At 34.6% G+C, this 20,622-nt stretch overlaps 2 protein-coding genes across 7 annotated transcripts in view; one reads left to right on the plus strand and one right to left on the minus strand.

Annotated features, from left to right (window-relative positions):
* Window positions 1-1,053: 1,053 nt before the first annotated feature.
* Window positions 1,054-5,236, minus strand: Ppa (F-box and leucine rich repeat protein partner of paired). The gene has a single exon (XM_076129818.1). It carries the CDS (start codon window positions 4,991-4,993, stop codon window positions 3,659-3,661), a length of 1,335 nt encoding a protein of 444 aa, XP_075985933.1. The 5' UTR covers window positions 4,994-5,236; the 3' UTR covers window positions 1,054-3,658.
* Window positions 5,237-13,485: 8,249 nt separating this feature from the next.
* Window positions 13,486-20,622, plus strand: part of LOC142983161 (protein Wnt-5b-like) — a 51,257-nt gene continuing 44,120 nt past the window's right edge. The window contains exons 1-2 of one of the 6 annotated variants that reach the window (XM_076130034.1): window positions 13,486-13,601; window positions 19,742-19,955. In XM_076130034.1, coding sequence (XP_075986149.1) covers window positions 19,843-19,955 — 113 coding nt within the window. In that variant the 5' untranslated portion in view covers window positions 13,486-13,601; window positions 19,742-19,842. Of the gene's footprint in view, window positions 13,706-13,736; window positions 13,755-19,741; window positions 19,956-20,622 lie in introns of those variants that run through there. The other 5 variants (XM_076130035.1, XM_076130031.1, XM_076130033.1 and 2 more) reach the window with 5 other exon arrangements.

The following is a 20,622-nucleotide window of genomic DNA, read 5'->3' on the forward strand; positions in this document are numbered from 1 at the left end:
AAATAATATATTGTTTATTTAGATTTGTTCAAGAAACTATATAAAATATAGGTACATAATATCAGGCCTTTTTTCCCAAAAGGGTAGACATTTGCATTATAGTAGTTTTCAAGAAACTACTTATCCTATTTTAACTGTATCGCTAAATGCTATAACTATATATTATAATAGTATAATAGGTATGTTTTTTATTCAGAATTTCACCCGAGAAAAACATTATAGACCCATTTGTTGGTTGTAATGGTAGAAGAACTTATAATATAAAAACTGGTCTAAAACTAGAAACGGAAGAGAATTTGATAAACATTACCTATAGACTAAACGGGTCCTTTAGTTGAATGGTAACACTGTATAGTATCGTGTTCTAATTCATTGTTTAAACAATCATTCTGACTTATGAAACTACTATAAAATATTTCTATAAGACAGATTAGATCTATACTTCATAGTATGTATATAAATATATTATCATTCCGCGAATAAACAGATAAATTATGTCGTATTCCGAACATCTGTGCAAAGGTACGAGATAATATCGTAATAAGGGACTAGTTATCCGTTAACATTTTCAGTTTTATTGCAAGTATTTTTGAAAATAATTTTGTAATTTATTCCGGAGAAAATAGCGAACATACATACGTGTTTGCACATATTTTTTTACGAGTTTTTTTGTTTGATTAAGTATTTTTCGTGTTTACTTTTTAAGTAATTATCAATGTATAATTATTGAATTATAAAATTACTTGCCTATTTTTTTTATGAACCTAAGATATAAACGTTATATTTTTAAGTCTATAAAAACAGTGAAATTCTGTAACATTACTGTCTGTCTATTTTCAAGTCATAAATAAGCACTCTGTTATAGAGAGTAAAATAATCTTACAAAGAGAATTTGTTCTGTAATATTTTCTTATATATTATATGTAATATTATTTTTACCTAGTAGTCAACCTAGTCTCAAAATGTTTGTTGCGATCAAAATAAATTCTGTTATTCATTTATTTGTTTGATATTCAAAAGGGCTCATAGAGGTAAATAAATAAAATGTCAGCATTAATTTGTAACTTAAACGATGACTTTTAATACACTTTTCTCCTATATTACATTCGTTTTGTACAAAAACAACGTATTTCATGAAGTATACAACGTATTCATGTTTCATTCGATCTCATGCGATCTTTATACTAAAAACAATTACAAACTAATTATAATATCAAAAAATTACGTATAAGCGAGATCTTTTCTTTTTGGGAGATAAATACAACCAATAATTACATTATAACTTTCGTGTTGCATGTTTATTTTATAATAGGATACGGGAATCAACGCGAACATGCATTTTACCATGCAATGCCTGACGTTACGGCGCATGTTGCACTGGTCTTCTGAAACCACAGCCAGTTTAAAATGCGACCGAAACCTCAGGCATTCCTAGGTAAAATTAGTGTTTGCGTTAATTGCCGTATTCTATAATACAATAATTACAAATTTCGGCTGAGAAAAACTGTGCCTGTGGAGTATACATCCCAAACAGAGTCTTTACATGATTTTTTAACGTGCTCTTGAGTTAAAATGACAAATCGAAGCAATTCCCTATCCAAGGAGTAACTATCCACAATTTTAAATATAAAATTGACCGGGTATGTACCCACAGCATATTTTGGAAGAACTTTAAGTTGGTCAAATATTTGACGGTATGGAAACCTGGTATAGGAAACGACAATTTGACATTTTATCTCAAAGATTATTCATTTAAGGAGAAGTAAATGTGTATAAAAACTTTCGTACAAGGGGTACAGAAGACATAATCGTTGTAAATCAGGGTTCAAAGGTTAAATGAGACAGGAAATATTACGTAACATTTGTGACAAATTCAATTAAAGAGGCCTAAAAACAGATTCGCCATTGTTGAGCAGAATTGTGCCAAGACAAAGTTTCTCTGTTACGTAACTAGATGAATTGGAGCAAATACTGCTATGAAATGAATTACCCTCATTATTGTAGAAAGTCTAGGACCGCATTTTTGACCCCACAAAACTATAAAATGTCTTTAAACCAGCGTCTGGACACATCAACCGTTGCCGTGAATAGTACTTTGTATGGCCCTCGACCATCTTTAAGACCCAATCACCATTGTTAATAAACTACAATCAGTTAAAGATAGGTCTAATATAGGTGAGTAAAAAGTTAGAAGTAGCCCGTTGTTTTAAAAAAAAACCATATTGGGGCAACTAAATTAGAGACACATTCCATCTTTAACTGACAATAGTTTATTGAAAATGGCCATCAAAGAATCTATTCGCGTAACCCGTAGATAACTAAAGTACTTATCCACGAACCGGTAGGGAAATTCGAAATGTCAGAAAAATCTGTCTCTTCAAATAGACCAATGAATATACATTTGGAGAATATCTTCTTTAACAGAGTATTTTTTTGTAAATTGATCTTAAGTTTACGTAATGTAGCTTTCATACAACAAATAATATGGAAGATTCATTGTTCTCTATAAAAAACATTTGGAAGAAATTTGTGATGTTTCAATTCACGTTTTAAACAATTCTTTCCTCCAAGAAATGTGATCCATACAAAATTCTGCATCTACAGCTGATTCAACCAAGCAAAGATTTTCTATGAGAGTCCCGTCCGAGAAATAAATGATTTGAATTCATCACTGTCAACTAGCATTGCGTCATACCAACATAATGGCAGAACATTAGATCTATCTCTTACTATTTTTCACAAAACTTCATAAAGAAAAAACGTATATTGCATTAAAAACAACTCCCTGATTTTTAAAATCAAACAATTATCGTTTAAGGAAGTTATAAATCATTTATTTTAATTGGCAGTTATTTAATATTAGCAATTATGTGTAAAACAATGCTACAGTTTTATTAATACCGGCATTGTCGAATCAATCAAGTGTAGCAAAAAATGATCATAAATCACCTTGTATTGCAGTTTCCAGTCAAAACCGAGTATTAAATTCATTCCGATCAATTTACTCCGCATTATGACTATTAATCTCATAAATCGTTTTGTTTTTACATATTTAAAGGTTGTTTCAAAGAATATACATCTTTATCTCCCAAATAACTCTACCATCACAAAATTAATTATAAAAAACCTAACTTTTAACAATTTGAAAATGTTTCCTAACGTTTCGCATAAGATCGAATCAAAAACATTTATAATTTTAAGAATGGCTAAATATCTACCTAACTAATGGAGCAAATTATTTAGATTAACCAGACCTTTTTAAAAATTACAAAGTTCTTACGTCGTATTGGCTGAGTCATGCTCGAGTAACAACAAACTATAATGAAGACAATATAAAAGTAAACAGGGAACGTTCAAAAAGGCCTGGCTCAACATTGCGACTAGGTATTGGGGCAACTTTCTTCAAACACAAACTTGTCTTTTATCAACGCAAACGGAACTCAACGGATACATAACAATAACACAACTGACTCAAAAACAGAACATACAAAAGAAAGCAGCCCCATATCCTAAATAATAATTCGATAGTTTAATATCTTAAAATTGGTTAATTCCTTTATTCAGTGTCCATAGCATACCTACAACCTTGGCGTTCCTTCACTTCAACATGGCCGTCGCACTCACACGCGCAAACAGACACAAACTAGTGTGTGTGTGGTCACCGCACATGCCACAGACCGAGGTTAAGTACACTAAGCCGCGGCAACTTCACGATGTGGTCCAAGCCTTGCGGGGTGATACACGTGCAACCGTACAAGTCTATCGCTTTCAGATTACGGAGGCCGTCACCTAGAGCGCGCAGCCCTCTATCGGTGACCCTGGTGCACTGTCCTATATTTAGCGTTTCTAGCTGTGATAGCCTGGCGACCCGCTCCAGGCCCTCGTCCGTCAGGCGGCAGGCGCTGAGCGACAGCGAGCGCAGGCCGGACAGGCCCAGCGTCGCGTGCGACAGCGCCTCGTCGCCCACCTTGTCGCAGAACGACACGTCCAGCGCCCTCAGTCTGCCGCTCTCGGCGAGGTGCGCCACCCCCGCGTCCGACACTCCATCACACGCCCTCAGATTGATATCTTCTAGGTAAGGCAGTCGCGCTAGGTGTCTCAGACCCGCGTCAGTCACCGCCACGCAGAATGAAAGATTTATAGATTTTAGTTGAGGAAGACCTGTGGCTGCGTGCTTCAACGCCTCGTCTGTCAACCTTTGGCAGTCTTGTAGTCCTAAATGCTCCAGTTCTGGAGTCCCTCTCGCGTCGCCTCCGCCGCACAGGTGGGCTATGCCTGCGTCGTTCACGTGCCAACATGATCTTAGGTTCAATAGACGCAGTTTCTTGAGTCCCCACGCGATGAGCAATAGCCCTGTGTCTGTGATGTTGCAACATCCGCCCAACTCCAACTCTTCCAAGTTTTTGAGCGATTGCGCTATTCTGCCGAGCGATGAGTCGGTCACTTGTTTACACAGTGATAGATCTAATCTTCTTAAGGCTGGTAATTCCTGTGCAAACGCGCTCGCCAGAGCAGCATCCGTTACACTGTAACATCCGCTCAAAGATAACGATTCGAGTCCCGGCAGAGCAGCGACAGCATCTCTCAATCCTCTCCGGAGTGACAACACCTGTAGTTTCCGCACTCCTCGCCTGGCCAGAGATGCAAATAACACCGGAGCTGGTCTCCTGAGATGAAGCGCGGCCTCGACTCCGCGCCAGACGGAGCGTCGATCAGCTGCATCTCTCCAAGCGCGGCAAACTTGCGCTGCGCGGCCTCGGTCCCTCACGGGCAGTCTCTCGAATATAAGCGCTAACAGTTCCGGGTACAACCTCGAGATGTGAGTTCCCTGGGGCTCCGGCGGCTCGGGCACGTGAGGCGCGGGCAAGTGCGGCCGATGTAGTCTGTAAGGCGCACTGCGTTGTTTTCTCCTGTTCGTACTGGGCTCCCTCAGTTCGGTGAGGCCGAGCCTCTCGTCCCGCCAGGACATCACTTCCTCCGTCCACGCACTCATAGCGGCGACACTGCACACTATAACATGTCACGATGCATCGGACCGGTTTTCGGTGAAACTCGTATTGTGTGGAGCGGCGCGGCGTACGACCGTCCCGCGCGGCTGCTCCTCGTGCACTGGCGGTCGGCGGAGAGTGTCCGCGGCTCCCCCCCGCACGCCGCCCGCGCCCCGCGCCGCCCGAGCGCGGCTATTGGTCGCGGTCGGCGGCACGTGACGCGCGTCGTATCGATTCGGAGGCTCTGCGGCGGCATTTTTAAGTTGGCGGGCCGAGAGCCCGCCTTCGTCCCGCGCGGCCCCCGACACCCGCGGTATATACTAAGCGCTGCGCAGATAGTTTAAAATATATCACTCGCCGTATGTACCTAACTATGTGGACTTCGTAGAAGGGATTTTGTACTGTCATCTAATTTCCTGTTAATGTATAATTTGGCCCGTTGCCATGTTCATATTCCTATCTCCTAATAAACATCGGTCACATTTGGTTCTATTATACTACATGTCTATGGTTATATTGCAGTCACAGGTAGCCCGTTCTCTCTTTTCTCCTGTATTAATACGAATATTTTCAGCCCAAAACAAAAAAACACTCTACCCCGAAATAAGTTACTCAATTGTTTTGTTACCTAGTAATATTATTATTTTAATCTATAAGTCTAAACCTAAACCAAGATATGAATTCTTCTAGCACAGTAGCATTGGACTAATACATTTTTCATTGCTCTTCTCATAGAGACACATTGTCTTTAGGCACAAATCATAAGAAGTCAAGCAACAAATCTTTGACCCCAGTGATAAGGCGGCAAAACAACTCGGCGCGACGTATATTTTCGTTCGCGCTGCACTTGCCGACGACTTGCGACCACTTTACAAAGAGCCCTGTCAACTGACACGAAGTTCTTTAACCCCTAGAACTTAAGGAGTCTGTGTGTTGTGACACGGCTCAAATAAAACTGGTTTTTTGATAACACCAGCCAACTATTACAAGGGCGACCGGTTGCGAGCGTTCCAAATATGAATTTCGAATTGAAACGTGTTCCAGAATGGAACGCGAGCGAGTTGGCGCGGGACCGTTTAGAAATTAACGGGTCGGCCCTGCATAGTCCTGCTTTGAGAATTCGTTCGGAAACTTTTTTGCGAGTGTCTGGTATTTGAACGTCTTCGTGCTATAAAGGGTATTGGTCTCCGTCGTAGTCACGATTGTAGCCGAGCGAATTATTTGATACGAAAAGCTTTGACATAAGATTGGTTACCTGAAAAGAAAAATTTAAATGTATTCTACGATTGAAGTAAAATAGAAACCTAAAAATAACCTCTTATTTCGCAATTAAGGTCGGCTTTTTATTTGGTAGAAGTATAAAAATATGCGTTCGTTGCAAAGTTGTTCCATTTATCGTTAAGTCGAGCGTGAGAAAAAGTTTCTTAGATGCGCGTTACTTTTTCTCAGTGAACCGCTTGAAATCGCGTGACGTCATCGCACTGGGGTTTTAACTTTTCTGCATAACAATTTTTTGCATTTTTTTTATAAAATTTCTTCTATCATAGGGGTCCTTACTGACGCATGACGTATAAATTACAAATAGTAGTTTATGGAAATTGTTTTTAGGTTACATGAAATGCTACAATATCATTGGATTTAGCTGGGAATCAAACCTAAGACACGCGGTGCATAGAAAGTGACCACGGCGCCAAAATTCACACGTGGTCCCAAAAATAGATATTATTACGGAAATACGGAATTATAAATGACGTCATATCTTTTTTGAATAGTTTGACGTAAATACAGATAAAAAATTATAAATATCTAAGATAAAACAGTTTATATTTTCAATCTAATAGGTATAATGATGATTAGACGCTAAAAAACTGTTTTTTTATGATAGGAGGGAGGGAATACCACTAAATACTGAAAGTTAAAGTTTAGTGCTCAATTTAAAGAAGATTCTTTAGGAAGCGTAGAGGAGTACTAGGAGAGGATTTTTGGAAATTACAATCTGAAGGGAATAAAAATCCACACAGGCAAAGACGTCGGCGAAAAGCTAGTTCCATATAGAAACCTATGGCTTTATTTACTTTAAAAAATATATTTTATAGCGTAGTACTTAACTCGACTAGTAAGTAGAATTTATACGATAAATTGATGTACACATATAATTACTAATTTAACAAAACAAACATGCCGGAGGCTTGTACATACATAATGTATGAACACATTTTTCTGATACTCAAAGGTCGCATCGCGTGCAATGCATAGTGAACTATAGCTTGACAACTTCGTAGAAAGTCTTGTTTGCAAAGTTCGCAACTGAGATAGATATCCATATCCATACTAATATTATAAATGCGAAAGTAGCTGTCTGTCTGTCTGTCTGTCTGTGTGTCTGTCTGTCTTCTCGTCGTCTTTTTTGCTACTCATTCACGCCTAAACTACTGAACCAATTCGCATGAAATTTGGTATGGAGATATTTTGATACCCGAGAAAGAACATAGGCTATATATTATCACGCTACGACCAAAAGGAGCAGAGTACCAGTAAAAAATGACACAAAAACGGGGAAAAATTTCACCCATTGCGGGTCAGCTAGTAACAAATAAAATAAACTTGCCCCATTAATGTCCCACTGCTGGGCAAGTCTCCTCCCAGAACGAGGTTAGGCCTTGAGTCCACCACGCTGTCCAATTGCGGGGTGGGGACTTAGCATACCTTCAAGAACTGTTCTAAAGTATTTTCTGGGTTGCGAGGTTGCATCACGAAGTTTTTTCATGCAGCCGACGATGAGCTGTTAAGTATTGCTACTCTATATCTATACTAATATTATAAAGCTGAAGAGTTGTTTGTTTAAACGCTCTAATCTCAAGATCTACTGGGTCGAATTGAAAAGTTATTTTTGTGTTGAATAGACCATTTATAGAGGAAAGCTTTAGGATATATAACATCACGCTACGATCATAAGGAGCGGAGTAGCAACGAAAAATGTTACAAAAACGGGGAAAATTATAACCAATTCTATCTTATGTGACGCAAGCTAAGTTGCGCGGGTCAGCTAGTTGGATGTAAACGGAAACCCTAACTATAGATAAATCGTGCATACCAAGGTCTTTTACTAAGTTGTCGGACTATAGTCGTACCTTACGCTGTCAAATAGGACATATTGAATAATCTATCAATGAGCTACGAATAAAATATTAGGAAAATGTACGGTTTTTATTTTCAATTAGTAATGGTAATGCTTTTTTTACCTTACAGGGTAGAGCGTAGCATGATTGGTTCCACTACAATGAAGATTTCAGGAATTATTAAGGACTAGATAGAATCACAAAAATCTAAAACTAAGGAAATTAAATAAACTAGTAAATGTTAGTTTTTTATTTAAATCTATATATCGTTAGAGATCCTATTTCGTTTTAAAGTTTAAAAATGCGTGTCATTAATTTTTTGACAAAGTATCGAAAAAGGGACGGTAGGCCGGTTATGGAATAGAGATATTTTGAAAAAGGATATTATATACTATTTTCATACCACTTAATAAGTAGTGTAATATAATGTAAATGCATTATAATTCTTTCACACACAAAAACAAGAAAGTAATTTACATAACATCACTAGGTATGCGTCGGTTGAAATATTTCATTTATTTCTACAACTTCTTACTATTTGTAGAGTTAAATAAATATTTAATCGCGTTTTAAATTCGTGCGTAATTTTTAGCTATTATGATTACATGCTTTTATTATTGGCTATCGTGTTTGGCGTTTAATAGAAGGATTTTGTCTTCACGCTAAGGTTTTAACCCCCAGTTTCTGAGTACTTTTAGCGGCAGTTTATCTTTTCAATAACGTTTTTTTAATATGAGTTTAAACGCTATTGACCGGGAGTAAGTGCAATATGGAAAGAAAAGACGTAAAAGGTTTTTAGAGAACGCGTAGTATATTAAAACATAATAATATTGTGTTTGATAAAAGACAGATTGCTAGCTGAATATTATTTCAAAATACGCCGTACTTTGTCCTTTCTCCTTAATTTGCAGATTAGCAAAAATACTCATTTTAAAAACTCTGCTTTTTGCAGTTAAGTAGAGTGGAAATTATTCCTTTAAAAAGAACACGCTGCTTTCGACTTTCATGATGCTAATTTTACACTTTACCTGAAAAGACACTGAAGGTTTAACTAAAACATTCAATGATTAGTAAACTGTAACATTTTAATAAATAGGGAAAAATAAAGAAAATCGTAGAGACCTTTTCCAAACTGGTAATAAATTAATTAAGAACTAAAACCATCAACTTTACCCAATAATAAATAAATAACTTAATTTTGATTTATTGTACGACCAAAGCCCTATATTATTCGCGTGGTATATAATTTTTTGCCGAACGCGAAGTACAGTTTTTTTTTGAACCCGTAAGGATGGTTCGGACATATTTTTTGCGCGGACTTTTTGTTTATCTACCTGAGACCTGCGAATAAGTGCGTGTCACGATCTTCGTACAACTTGAGACAGTGATTTAACTAAATATATTTGCATTTTATGTGTATTGGACTATGTTATATAGCTAATGAGTAGGTAACTGTGATGAATAACTATTGAACCATCATATGAATTTATATTACCTAATTTACCAATGTTGTTTTAAAGTTACTAACGAAACTTTTATAGGAACTACGTTTCTCGATTCACTTTTACATTATGATATTGTCGTGGGATACACAATCACAAAAGCTACGGATCATTGAAGTTCTATACACGATACAAAATTGATTTAAGTAAACTTAATTTTCAAAATGCGTTATTTATTTCAGTTATTTATTTTTTAAATGCAATTATAAGATTTGTATCGAAACTTAAAATTTAGTCACTAATTGAAAATACTGTTGTACAAGATTTTATCAAAATTAAATGAAACTGTTCGCAAAAATACTACTAGTGCCATCTAGTGATCAATAGACAAATAGTTTAATACGATTTAATGTGAAGTAACGCCATCTAGTATCGAGTAGCAAACTATAGTGAGGCAGCGTCATGTAGGAGTAACTAGTATACATTTTGTCAACTAGGTAGCGTTCCTACACTTTCCACAAAACATTTTCGATAGAGGCAACATTATGGGTCACGGAAAAGGTTTAGTAGATTTAATTGATTAAACAAATAACACAATATAAGTAGATACTGTAGAAGTAGAATAAGATTAATACATTTAATTTCTGTTCGCACATTCAGATAGAAGCCAGGCATATTTATTAGCCAATAGCTCAGCTAGCTGGGAGTCGCAACTTTGCTCATGTAGACCTAGGTATATTATAGAGTTATAAATTATCAAGATAACTTATTTTGCCCCGCGACTTCGTCTGTCTGTCGGCAAACCATAAAGGAATTAATGTAAATAAACGAAAGATGTTGAACTTACATGCGATGAATACCCATATTTTTCACCTCATAGGAGTGATGAATAGAATTTTCTAAAACTCTTAAAACTAAGTGTTATCCTTATATTTCCCAAACTCTTTATTTTTTTAATTTACAGCATCAAAAATAAATATATAAAACCAAAACTCTCAGTAGCGCTCGGTAGATGGCGGCGGACAACACGTACATGTAAAGACAGAAAACAGCTGACATAGTTAGCCGGAAAAGAGCACCCTATTTTATTTAAAAACAAAAACATAATAGATATTAAGATAAACAATTTAAAATTAAAGCGTGTACAATACTTAGTTACTTAATTTACAGCCTTCTTTGCATAATTTAAAATATTAACATTGACTTATATATATTTTTTTAATTTACATTTTATATTTTTCTTTTAAATACTTAATATTTGTTCTTTTATTTTTGTTACTTACCGGGTACCTTTATTATTACACTTTCCTACCTTTTACGGAGATTATTTAGTAAGACATAATTTATTTGTAGCATCCTCTAAAAGGGAAATGAACTTGTTTATGGTCATACACCATACGCTTTAAAATGATTTAGTGCTGCCATCTATCTTTACAAGTTCTTCCCATTAAGTCATAGGGTGCTTTTAGACTAGCATTTTCTTAAATTTAATTAATTACCACTTCAGTAGGGAATACTATAATTATCCCTTTTATTTGAAAATATCAATTTAATGAAACATTTTATGTTTTGACTCACACTAGTTTTAGCGGTATCAATATAACGAAGTTTTTTCAGTTAATAAAGTTCTTTAAACCTAGGTCTCGAGTTCGATACCCGGAGGTAGAGGGTCCAGCAATGTGATGTTGTTTTCCCAATGACTGTTGGAATATTCACAACAGGTAGGATGTATATGACAATAGTCTCGCCTATTACATAAGTACTAACACCAATTTGTTGAAGCGGCTTTAAAAAATCTTGTTCTGTATTCATAAGTGTTATTATATTTATTCTAAAAGGACCTTTAGCGTTAACCAACTTTTAAAAATTAAACCAGTTGTCTAGAGATAAGGCCTTGTATGCGCCGAGCGGAAATTCAGGTCACATAACAAAACACGACACTATTACTTCGGGCTTGTCAACTAAGAAAACAAGTGTGGAACACACTCGGTATCGGACACTAGAAACCAATAGCCACGTCTTTTGTAAACACAGTAATAGTTTTAAAGATAAATCTTCAATTGAACCCTCGACCCCCAGTACAGTAGTAGCAAAGTGGCTACCACTTTAACCACTGCGCCATAGTGTCTGACTAACTATGTAGTACTTTTTATTTAAATGTATCTATGTATATAGATCGAATCTTTAAAAATATCAACGGAAGGATTTTTAGCTAAATAAAATTTGGATAAAAATTAAAATTTACTATTAATTTGTATCTCTTATGCTGTATGTAAGCCTGGTACATATTCACCCGATGACCAAGTATGCAATAACTCCATAGAGATTGACACGCGGCACATTAGCATAGATATCGCGTGTGTTGCCTACATTACCGTCGGTTCGTTAGAGATACATCCTCCGTCCACTGCGAGCCTGGTACCCGTGATTAGAAACGCGTAACATCTGTTAGAGGAAATATTTTTCTAATTTGGAGAGATTTGATGGCAAAATTATATTTTTTATGTACTGATTTAGTTTTTAACTACACTGTTTATTAGTTATTATATAAAGCACACAATAAAATAATTAATACCTATTAATCTAATTTGAACATTGTTAGCCGAGTAGTCCTATTAGAATATTGTTAGAATATAATTAGATGGAAATAGGGGTTCAAAAACACTTGTTAGATTTTATGTTTCACTTCGGTGGTATGAAAGAATAGAATAAGAAAGAGTAAAAATATTTACTATTGAACAAGCAAAGGACAATTATTTTATTCTTAATCAGCTGTTGAACTGTTATAGTATGTGTTTTATTACTAACAAACAAGTAGAAATTTATTTTTAAAAGGCTTTTTCATCACCATAAATCAAAAATACAAAAAGGTAAAATTTATAGTTTTTTGTCGATGTATTGATATAGAAGTGACTTCAAATACCTACATGAAACGCGATTATTAAAAGTATTTTTTTGAAATATTTTTATGTAGGTACCTGAATGTAGAAGAATATAATCTAATTAGAAGGGTCTACGTAAAAAAATAGTATCTTACGAACAGGCAATACTTACTACCAATCTCCGACTAAAGTTTCAAGTAATTTTACATACTTACATAAAGATACACATTACACAGTTTTGGAACTAAGTAAAATTATAGTAGGTATTTCAATTGCTTTGTCAAAATCCTTCTTCAATTATTCTCGATGTAGACATCTAATTCGAATCCCTTGAGAACTGATTGAGGCACTTTCAATTCCATACATTTTTATTTAGAAGTACGTTACGAGAGCATAAGTATGATTCATTAAGGAGATTGTTCACTAACAGGTTTTAAAAGAAAACAAACGGTGACTGCATTATTCTTAAGCAAGGCTGTAGAATATGCAGTCCCGAAGGATAATAAATACTTAATAGTGAATCTCTTACTTGTATAGAAATCTTACAAAGAAGAATTGCATCAAGCACTTTGCTATATGCTAACAAGTAAGAAGCGATGTGGTTTTTCAAAGAGACCTTTTACAAAATATGTTAAACTCTACCTAGGTTAAGTTAGCTTCTGTCAACATTTATGTTATTTAAAGTAATGATAATAATGTAAGGTTTATTTATATTTGTGAATAAAGTTTCCTTTATATTATTTCTGCTTAAAAGCAGCAGTTAGCAGCTGCATAGATGGGAATGACAGATAAATATTTGAAAAGACAATTTCTAGTTAGAGAAATACATTGAAAGCGCTACTTAAGAGACGACATTTAATCTCTAACTGAGATAAATGCGAGCTCTTATAAAATACCTGTACAGCGCAATGCTTTATGAAAATACTAAGATTAAATCAATCCTCCATAGACTCAAAGGTCAGAGATAATCTCGCCGAGTGAATGCCCCGCTTTATCGCCAAGTTAAGTCAAGTTACTCAAGTTAAGGCAGTCAGCCGACCAGTCTAAACCCACACGCCGGGGGACCCACACGTCCGTACTTAACCTCAACTTAACCATCACTTAGTCGTAACTTAACTCGAAATTTTATACAAACATTTCAGTGTTGTGCATTTCAAGTTAAACAATCATGTAGTTGTTTTGTTTTTTCGTGTTTTTAATTCAAGTTACGAGTTCGAAGTTAAGTTAGCGAGTGCAAAACTTTTTTGTTTTTATTTGTTTTTTAAGTTGATATGGTAGTGGAATGTTTAATTTTAAAGTGTTGTGTGTTATCTGTAGCAGTGTGTATGGGAATTGTGTTGTGTTCTGTACTCATTAAAAATTTAGATTTTAGTCTTAATTAGGAGAAAGTACAAACGAACACATTTTGATTCTTTTGTGTTACAAACTTGTTGATAAACAAAACCTCATTCGTTTCGATTTACTTCATCTGGTTATTATTTAACCTACATCATAAAGTTTACGATTTAAAAGCGAAATTTTATTTGACGTAAAACTCTCAATTAAATGTTATAAAATGTTAATAAAAAGTGTGAGAAAAGTCATAATTGTAGTACCTATATAAGTAGAAATCTTATGAAAACTGTAGAAGTGCGGATATATAAATGTCTTACAGACTTCATCATATTAAGTACTAAAGTGCCTATAAGATTTAAATCTTTATTACTTTCAGATGTTTAATATCATCATTTTCTTCTATTGTGACACAGATAGTTTTTCTTTAAAACATGTCACAGAAGACGATAGACTTTTACGAACCTAATAGAGTAAAATGATGCTTCCTAATTATCTTACTCCAATGGATTAAACCTCTCCTTTTTTTCTTTGAAGACTCTATTGTGAAGAAAATGTCAATTCTGTCATATAATAAAATAATAAATAAATAAATATCTTTGGACAACTCACACACGGTCATTTGATTATAAACTAAGCAGAGCTTGTACTATGGTAACCAAATAACTGGTAAACATACTTATATACTTCTAAATACATACTTATATAGATACATTAACATCCAGATCCACACAAAGATATGTCTAAATAAACGTAATTTTATTTCGTCCTTATACTTATTTTCTTCTAAAATAATACGATGCGGTTGTAACACAGGCACTATTCTTAGAGTATTTAAAATTAACTTCATCAATGTATCAAGTATAAGTTTAAGTCGAAATTATATCCCCTTTAGAGCTTTAGATATTTTAGAAATCAACTAATACTAAATTGTAATAACTTTTTACTAACGCATGCCTGTGCTACGGCCGGGCAAAGGTCTTCTCTTTAAGGAACCACGCTAACAAATGGGTAAAGATGCAGGTCCTCAAGGAAAATGGAGATACATTTTAGAAACTAATGTATTCCTTTTATTTGCATAATAAAGATAGGAATAACTGTCAAAATCTAGGCGTCAAGTCAATTTTAAAAGTAGGCAAAGATAACATTTGCAAACAGCCAACTTAATTCAGTTGTTAAATATATCTGTTACTGTAAAAGCCCGAACGGTGGTAAATCCTAAGATTTTCCGGTATAAACTAAGATTTACCAACTCGCAATGGTAAAAGTCCGAACAATTATTTCATTTCGAACTTTTACCTATATTCACTTGATGATATCGAGATGTCGCCGGAGCCCCGCTTCGCGGGGCTCCTCCTTCTGGGTGGTTTAAAAAAAATAACCACGAAGGCTAAGGTGGGAGCTTCGCTTCGCTCGCTCCCACCTTAGCCTTCTAACCTAACCTACCCATGTCGCTATGCCCAAAACTCCTTCTTTATAACTATGTCACAGTATATAATTATACTGTGAAATAGTTATAAACATAGTTATGAAGGAGGATTTTTTTATATATCGTAACATAGTTTTTAAACTCTGGCTTGTTCGGACTTTTACCATTGAGAGTTGGTAAATCTTAGGTTTTACCGGAAAATCTTAGGATTTACCACAGTCCGGGCTTTTACAGTAACATATCGATACACTTTATCCAATGAAGTCTGGAATTTATGTTCATAATTTTGCAGATTAGTCTTTGCTCCACACTTTATATTTTTATTTGCATTCCTTTTAAATAACTAGGTTGGTCGCGAAGGCATTCTGGATACGCTATGGGAATAAAGCCTGATATTTTGTTTCTTTTTGTGGCAGTTTTTGTTTTATTTTGGTTACCTAACCGGCCCTGGGCCATCTTGGTAGACTGAAGGCCTAACCTCTCATTCTGGGAGGAGACCTTTGCCCAGTAGTGGGCTATCGTGGTCTATCCTATTCCTTGTTAAGGGAGAAGACCCTTGCAGTGGAACAAGAATTGTATATATTTATTTATATGTTTATTATCTGGTCTAATAAATTTATTAACGGTCGATTTCATTACTAGTAAATAATATATTAATCCATTAGATTATTAGTTGTAACGTGTATCACAACTTCCTTATAAGTCCCGGTTAGTCTATCAGGTGGAATATTGTCATTGTTTTTTTTATGCGCTTGCCGTCTCTCTGTCCTACAGATACACTATCAAGCACTTATCCATAAGCCATTAAATGAGTCCTAAAGTGATTTTTGAATGTATAGGGCAGATGTGATTATTACTGCATTTCAAAGATCACTGTATTTCACTGAAACGTCGAACTGGATTCAACTTGGTATAATTTAACTAAAGGCTTTCAATCACACACAGCAAATAATAAATGTCTCTAGATAGTATTGAAGGAAATTCGCTGAAATTCTGCTTTGTTATTGGAATATTAATAGAAGAGTATTAAAAATAGGGAGGATTTATTTTATAAATAACATCACGCCTGTTATACTCAAGTGTATAGGCAAAGGTGTATGAAATACACCCACGTTTTGCTATTTTCGATGTTAGTCCCATAAAATACTTAGTATGGATAGGGAGAATCCCCCAAAAGCCTATTGCCATATACTTGGTGTTAAAAAATTACAGACTATTATCGAAAGATATTCTATAATAAGTTAAAAAAGACCACTGCCTGACCAAGGAATCGAAATTGGGACCTCGTGATAAACAGTCGTATGCACTACTACCGGACCATAGAGGTGGGATTTAGTTTAAACTTGTTATATGCATAGTTCCGGCCCATAACTAAGTATTAAATTAAAACCCAAATATTTTTTATCAAAACTATGAATTAAATTCCTTAGAAATTATTTGTGTGACTTCAAAAGTCGATTGTCACGACCGCCCCTAATAACTTCAATTTTAAAAACACAATAGAATAGAGTAAGGCGTAACTAATTTGTCTATGGGAGCGGCGACCAAAGTCGGGAGATGTTTTTAGTGTTGACGACACGTGAACGACACGGAAACGACTTGCTAACTTCTATAAGCATCATGTCTTTTAGTTCCCAACCAAAAACTTGCAATATGCGATGCTTAGTGTATCTTTCAGCCAGAGAACTGATTGATTAATAATAATTATTATTTGCTAGATTAAGTTTTGCAAAGATCACAGTAAGTTCTATTTCTTTAGTCTCTCTTATTGCCTGTCTAATTGATTTTTGTGAACGTAGAGGTATCATGGAAACAGCGCGGTTTTCGACAAAATTAGGCTTTAGTCATGCTCTATTTAAAATTATACGAAGATGTTCAAAACATCTTATCTTGGCAATACATTTCAGGGTTCCATGACGAGGGCTATAATTTATGTTGATAATTATGTCAGTCGTTCAGTTTTTGATAGCGTAAAAGTCGTGTAGTGTAAACAGCCTTTTAAACAATAATATCAAATACTTTTTTATACGTATAGTGTTCAGTAATCATACATATTGCATTTTTTATTGTTTTCTATTGCCTCTATGTCACGATGTAAACTTTTAAGCGTAATATTAATAAAATTCTGTATTGAGACATTATATTTACTGTTTTTATTCATTCAATTTGATATTAAAATAAGCAGTACTCATTTTGAAGAGACTCTTTCTTATTGTTACGTGAACAATTAATTGTAATCAGTCGTAAATTTTGTTTTTTAGCCAAAAAAATCAGTGTCCCACTGTTGAACAAAAGCATCGGGCTTACATACTTCTCAATCGATTTATTACTTTCAATATCTTATAGTGTTTTCTTGGGAATATAAAGAATATTTAAAACTGTAAATAACTTATAAAAAATAACCAAAAATTAAGGTTATGGGAAATAATCTTTTCCCCAGCAGTGGGATGGTAGCAACAGTAATAAATAACATATTTATTATAAACTTGGCATTTTTTAAAATAGTATGTATTTTTATTAAAGTTTCTATTTCAACTCCATAGTAAAACAGATACATTATTCTATACCTAATATAGACAAAGCCACACTTCCCAACTAGTTAAGATATACTCTACAATCGCTATCAGTAACAAAGTAAGAGCTTTTTAATAAGCGCCACTTACCGAGCGTTAGATAACCAACGATTTATCTCCCGAGATAAGATAACCATTACTTGATCGAAAGATTAACTTACTACCTTATTATTAAACCATTTTCTTTTAATTAGAAATAAGATGAATTTGACCCATAATTTTTACTGGGTTAATTTCTATGAGGAAGGAGTTAAGAGTCGAGTTCATGACACTGGCAATTTGAGGATTGAGGACATTGCATCCCTTTAGGGCTAGGTTTGGTTTTGTAGTTCACTTAATGATTTTATTTAGCGTGCGTTTGTAAACTTAGATTCTTTACCTATAGCGTAATTTAGTTATATAAAAATAAAACTTTCGATCTTAATTGAAAAAGAAAATAACAGGATTACTGGTATTGTACACTTTTTTTGTAATATGCGTTAATGTTTTACAAATAATGTTATATGAAAATATAACTCTATCAAAAGAAAGTTATTAATCTTAGCAATATTTACTTAGTGCTATACTGAAGCCACATCGCAAATCGCGGTGATTCATAAACCTAAGTCAAAATACAGGTTGAATTGAAATGATAGTGTATCGGTACAGTGCGTTTCTAACTGCACTTTCAAAAATTACACGAAGACTAGGTAATTAGATATACGGTTGTTCAAAATGATACCTATGAGGTCATTGACTTTTACTAGTACAGTATTAAAGAGTGATTGCTCTGTAGGCTGTATTACACTAATTAGGCTTATTTTTTAACGCTGTTTAATCGCCTTGTAAACATTTGTAATCTCGTGTAAGTGGTAGGTGTAAGCTTAGTGTTTAACGAAAAGCCTTATTTATATTTTAAATGATTGGCTAAGTGGAACATTTCCGATTATTTTTATTTAATTATTGAATTCGAATTAATTTTAGTGGAAAATCATCTGGAAAATGATTAAAACATCTACAGGCTATGCATTTAATGACATCTGACGGAAGGAATTCTTAATAGAAATTTCCGAGCTTTTTATTAACACTAGACGATAGTTTTTCTCACACACTTTTTTTAAGTGTTTTCGTATCAAAACTGTAAAATATATTGACTTTATATTTCCACACTCTTTTAAGCCTTCTCTACCTAACACGTAAACGCTGGTAAAAAAGACTTTGAAGGTATTTTTGCAGAAATTTAACCAATCGAATACTTCTCAAAATATCTCATTTAAATTATCCACAAACAACTAGTTATTCGTTGTACAATCCACATCGAGTGTCGATTCATTGGCGTAGTTGTATCTAATCAGAGGATGTCCACCCACTGGCCAATGTCTCTCATGTAACATAGATCCTGTTCAGATTCTACACGACTCACGACTTGATGTAGGTTTAGAGCTAAGTTTCTATTAATAGAGATTATTTCTATTAATAAATGATTGTTTTGTGACGTAAGTGTTTGAGAAAAGTCGCTTTAACACTTTTCTTTTGTTCTTGGTATATTTTTTTTTTAGATATCGCGATTGTTAGTTAAGTTTGTTCGTTGAATAGTTGTGAGATTCCGTCAGATGATGTTAGGGAGAATTTATATAACATTATTATGTTTGTATTTCCGGGAATTAAATTCTAATTCAACGTCTTTAGCTATGCATGAGCGAAATCCTTGGTTCTTATGATTTAAATATACCTGCTTATTACACATATAGAGGTTCTTTTTTAAAATTGAAGCTTTGCTATCTATAGACAAAAGGCAGCTAAAAGTGAATTGAGGCTTTGCTAGATATTTCCAATTTTTTGTTTAGTTTACCAGATTCTCCATGCAGTACCGTTAACTTGACAAAATTATTCGTGCAATACTTTGCTGGCATTGACCAAAAGTAGTCGAAAACCATTTTTATTAGAGATATTATATGTTTTGCGTCTACAGATTTTCATTCTTTTTTCATCTACAGTTAGAAAAATGTCTTAAACTTTAACAAAACACAATTCCCATACCATAAACAATAAACCAAAGACAATGTGACGGCCATTTTGTGCGACTGGTGAGGACAAGATGGCGTCGAGCGGCGTGTTTCGGTTCCTGATACTGCTGGCCGCGCTGGTGTGGATCCTGGCTGATGAGGGGAATAATACCAGGCGATATCCTTGGACTAATGGCAGCTGGTTGTGAGTTGAAATCTTTTTGTTCATTCTATCCAAGCATTCCATGATACCTGATTGCTTGTTAGAATTTTCTATACACCTGAAAATGCTCTATATATCTACCTAAATCATTTTTTTCGGTACATGTTCTTATCTTTGTCTTTTGTTTTGGATGTGCTTCTTGCATTAAAATAATTAAACATAAAAATCATACGTCAAGGAATTGAATCCACTATGATCCTCACTCGACAGTAGATACAAAATGTATTTGCACATACATATCATGATCTCTGATTTGGCTGTGCTTAGGTTCTTACGTTCGTAATGTTTGAAAATTATTTTGAAGTTTCTGATTATTTCATGATACATCATCAACAAAATTATTTCTAAGTAAGGCATGCAAAGCAACTATTCGAATATTGTAAGAAAAAATACGATTCTTTCATGGCATATTTGGATTTAATTCTATACAGTATCTGCACGAATATTTGCAAGCCCTATTTCTAAAGTAGTTCTCTAACGAAAGGTTTCTAAAGATGCTCTAAGATTCAATCTAGTATTAAAAGCACCTAGGCTTCATATTACCTAAGTCTAAAACCTATTATTGATCGTGTAAGTCTAGACTGATGCTCAGGTGTGGTGACGGGTCGCGTCAGGTAATAAACGCGCATTTTATATCGTGCCAACTGCT

The sequence above is a fragment of the Anticarsia gemmatalis genome, chromosome 23 (assembly GCF_050436995.1).
Source record: "Anticarsia gemmatalis isolate Benzon Research Colony breed Stoneville strain chromosome 23, ilAntGemm2 primary, whole genome shotgun sequence".
Lineage (NCBI taxonomy): Eukaryota > Metazoa > Arthropoda > Insecta > Lepidoptera > Erebidae > Anticarsia > Anticarsia gemmatalis.

Excerpts from the sequence above, each read along its gene's own strand:
- Ppa (XM_076129818.1), bottom strand. The coding sequence starts at position 4,993 with ATGAGTGCGTGGACGGAGGAAGTGATGTCCTGGCGGGACGAGAGGCTC.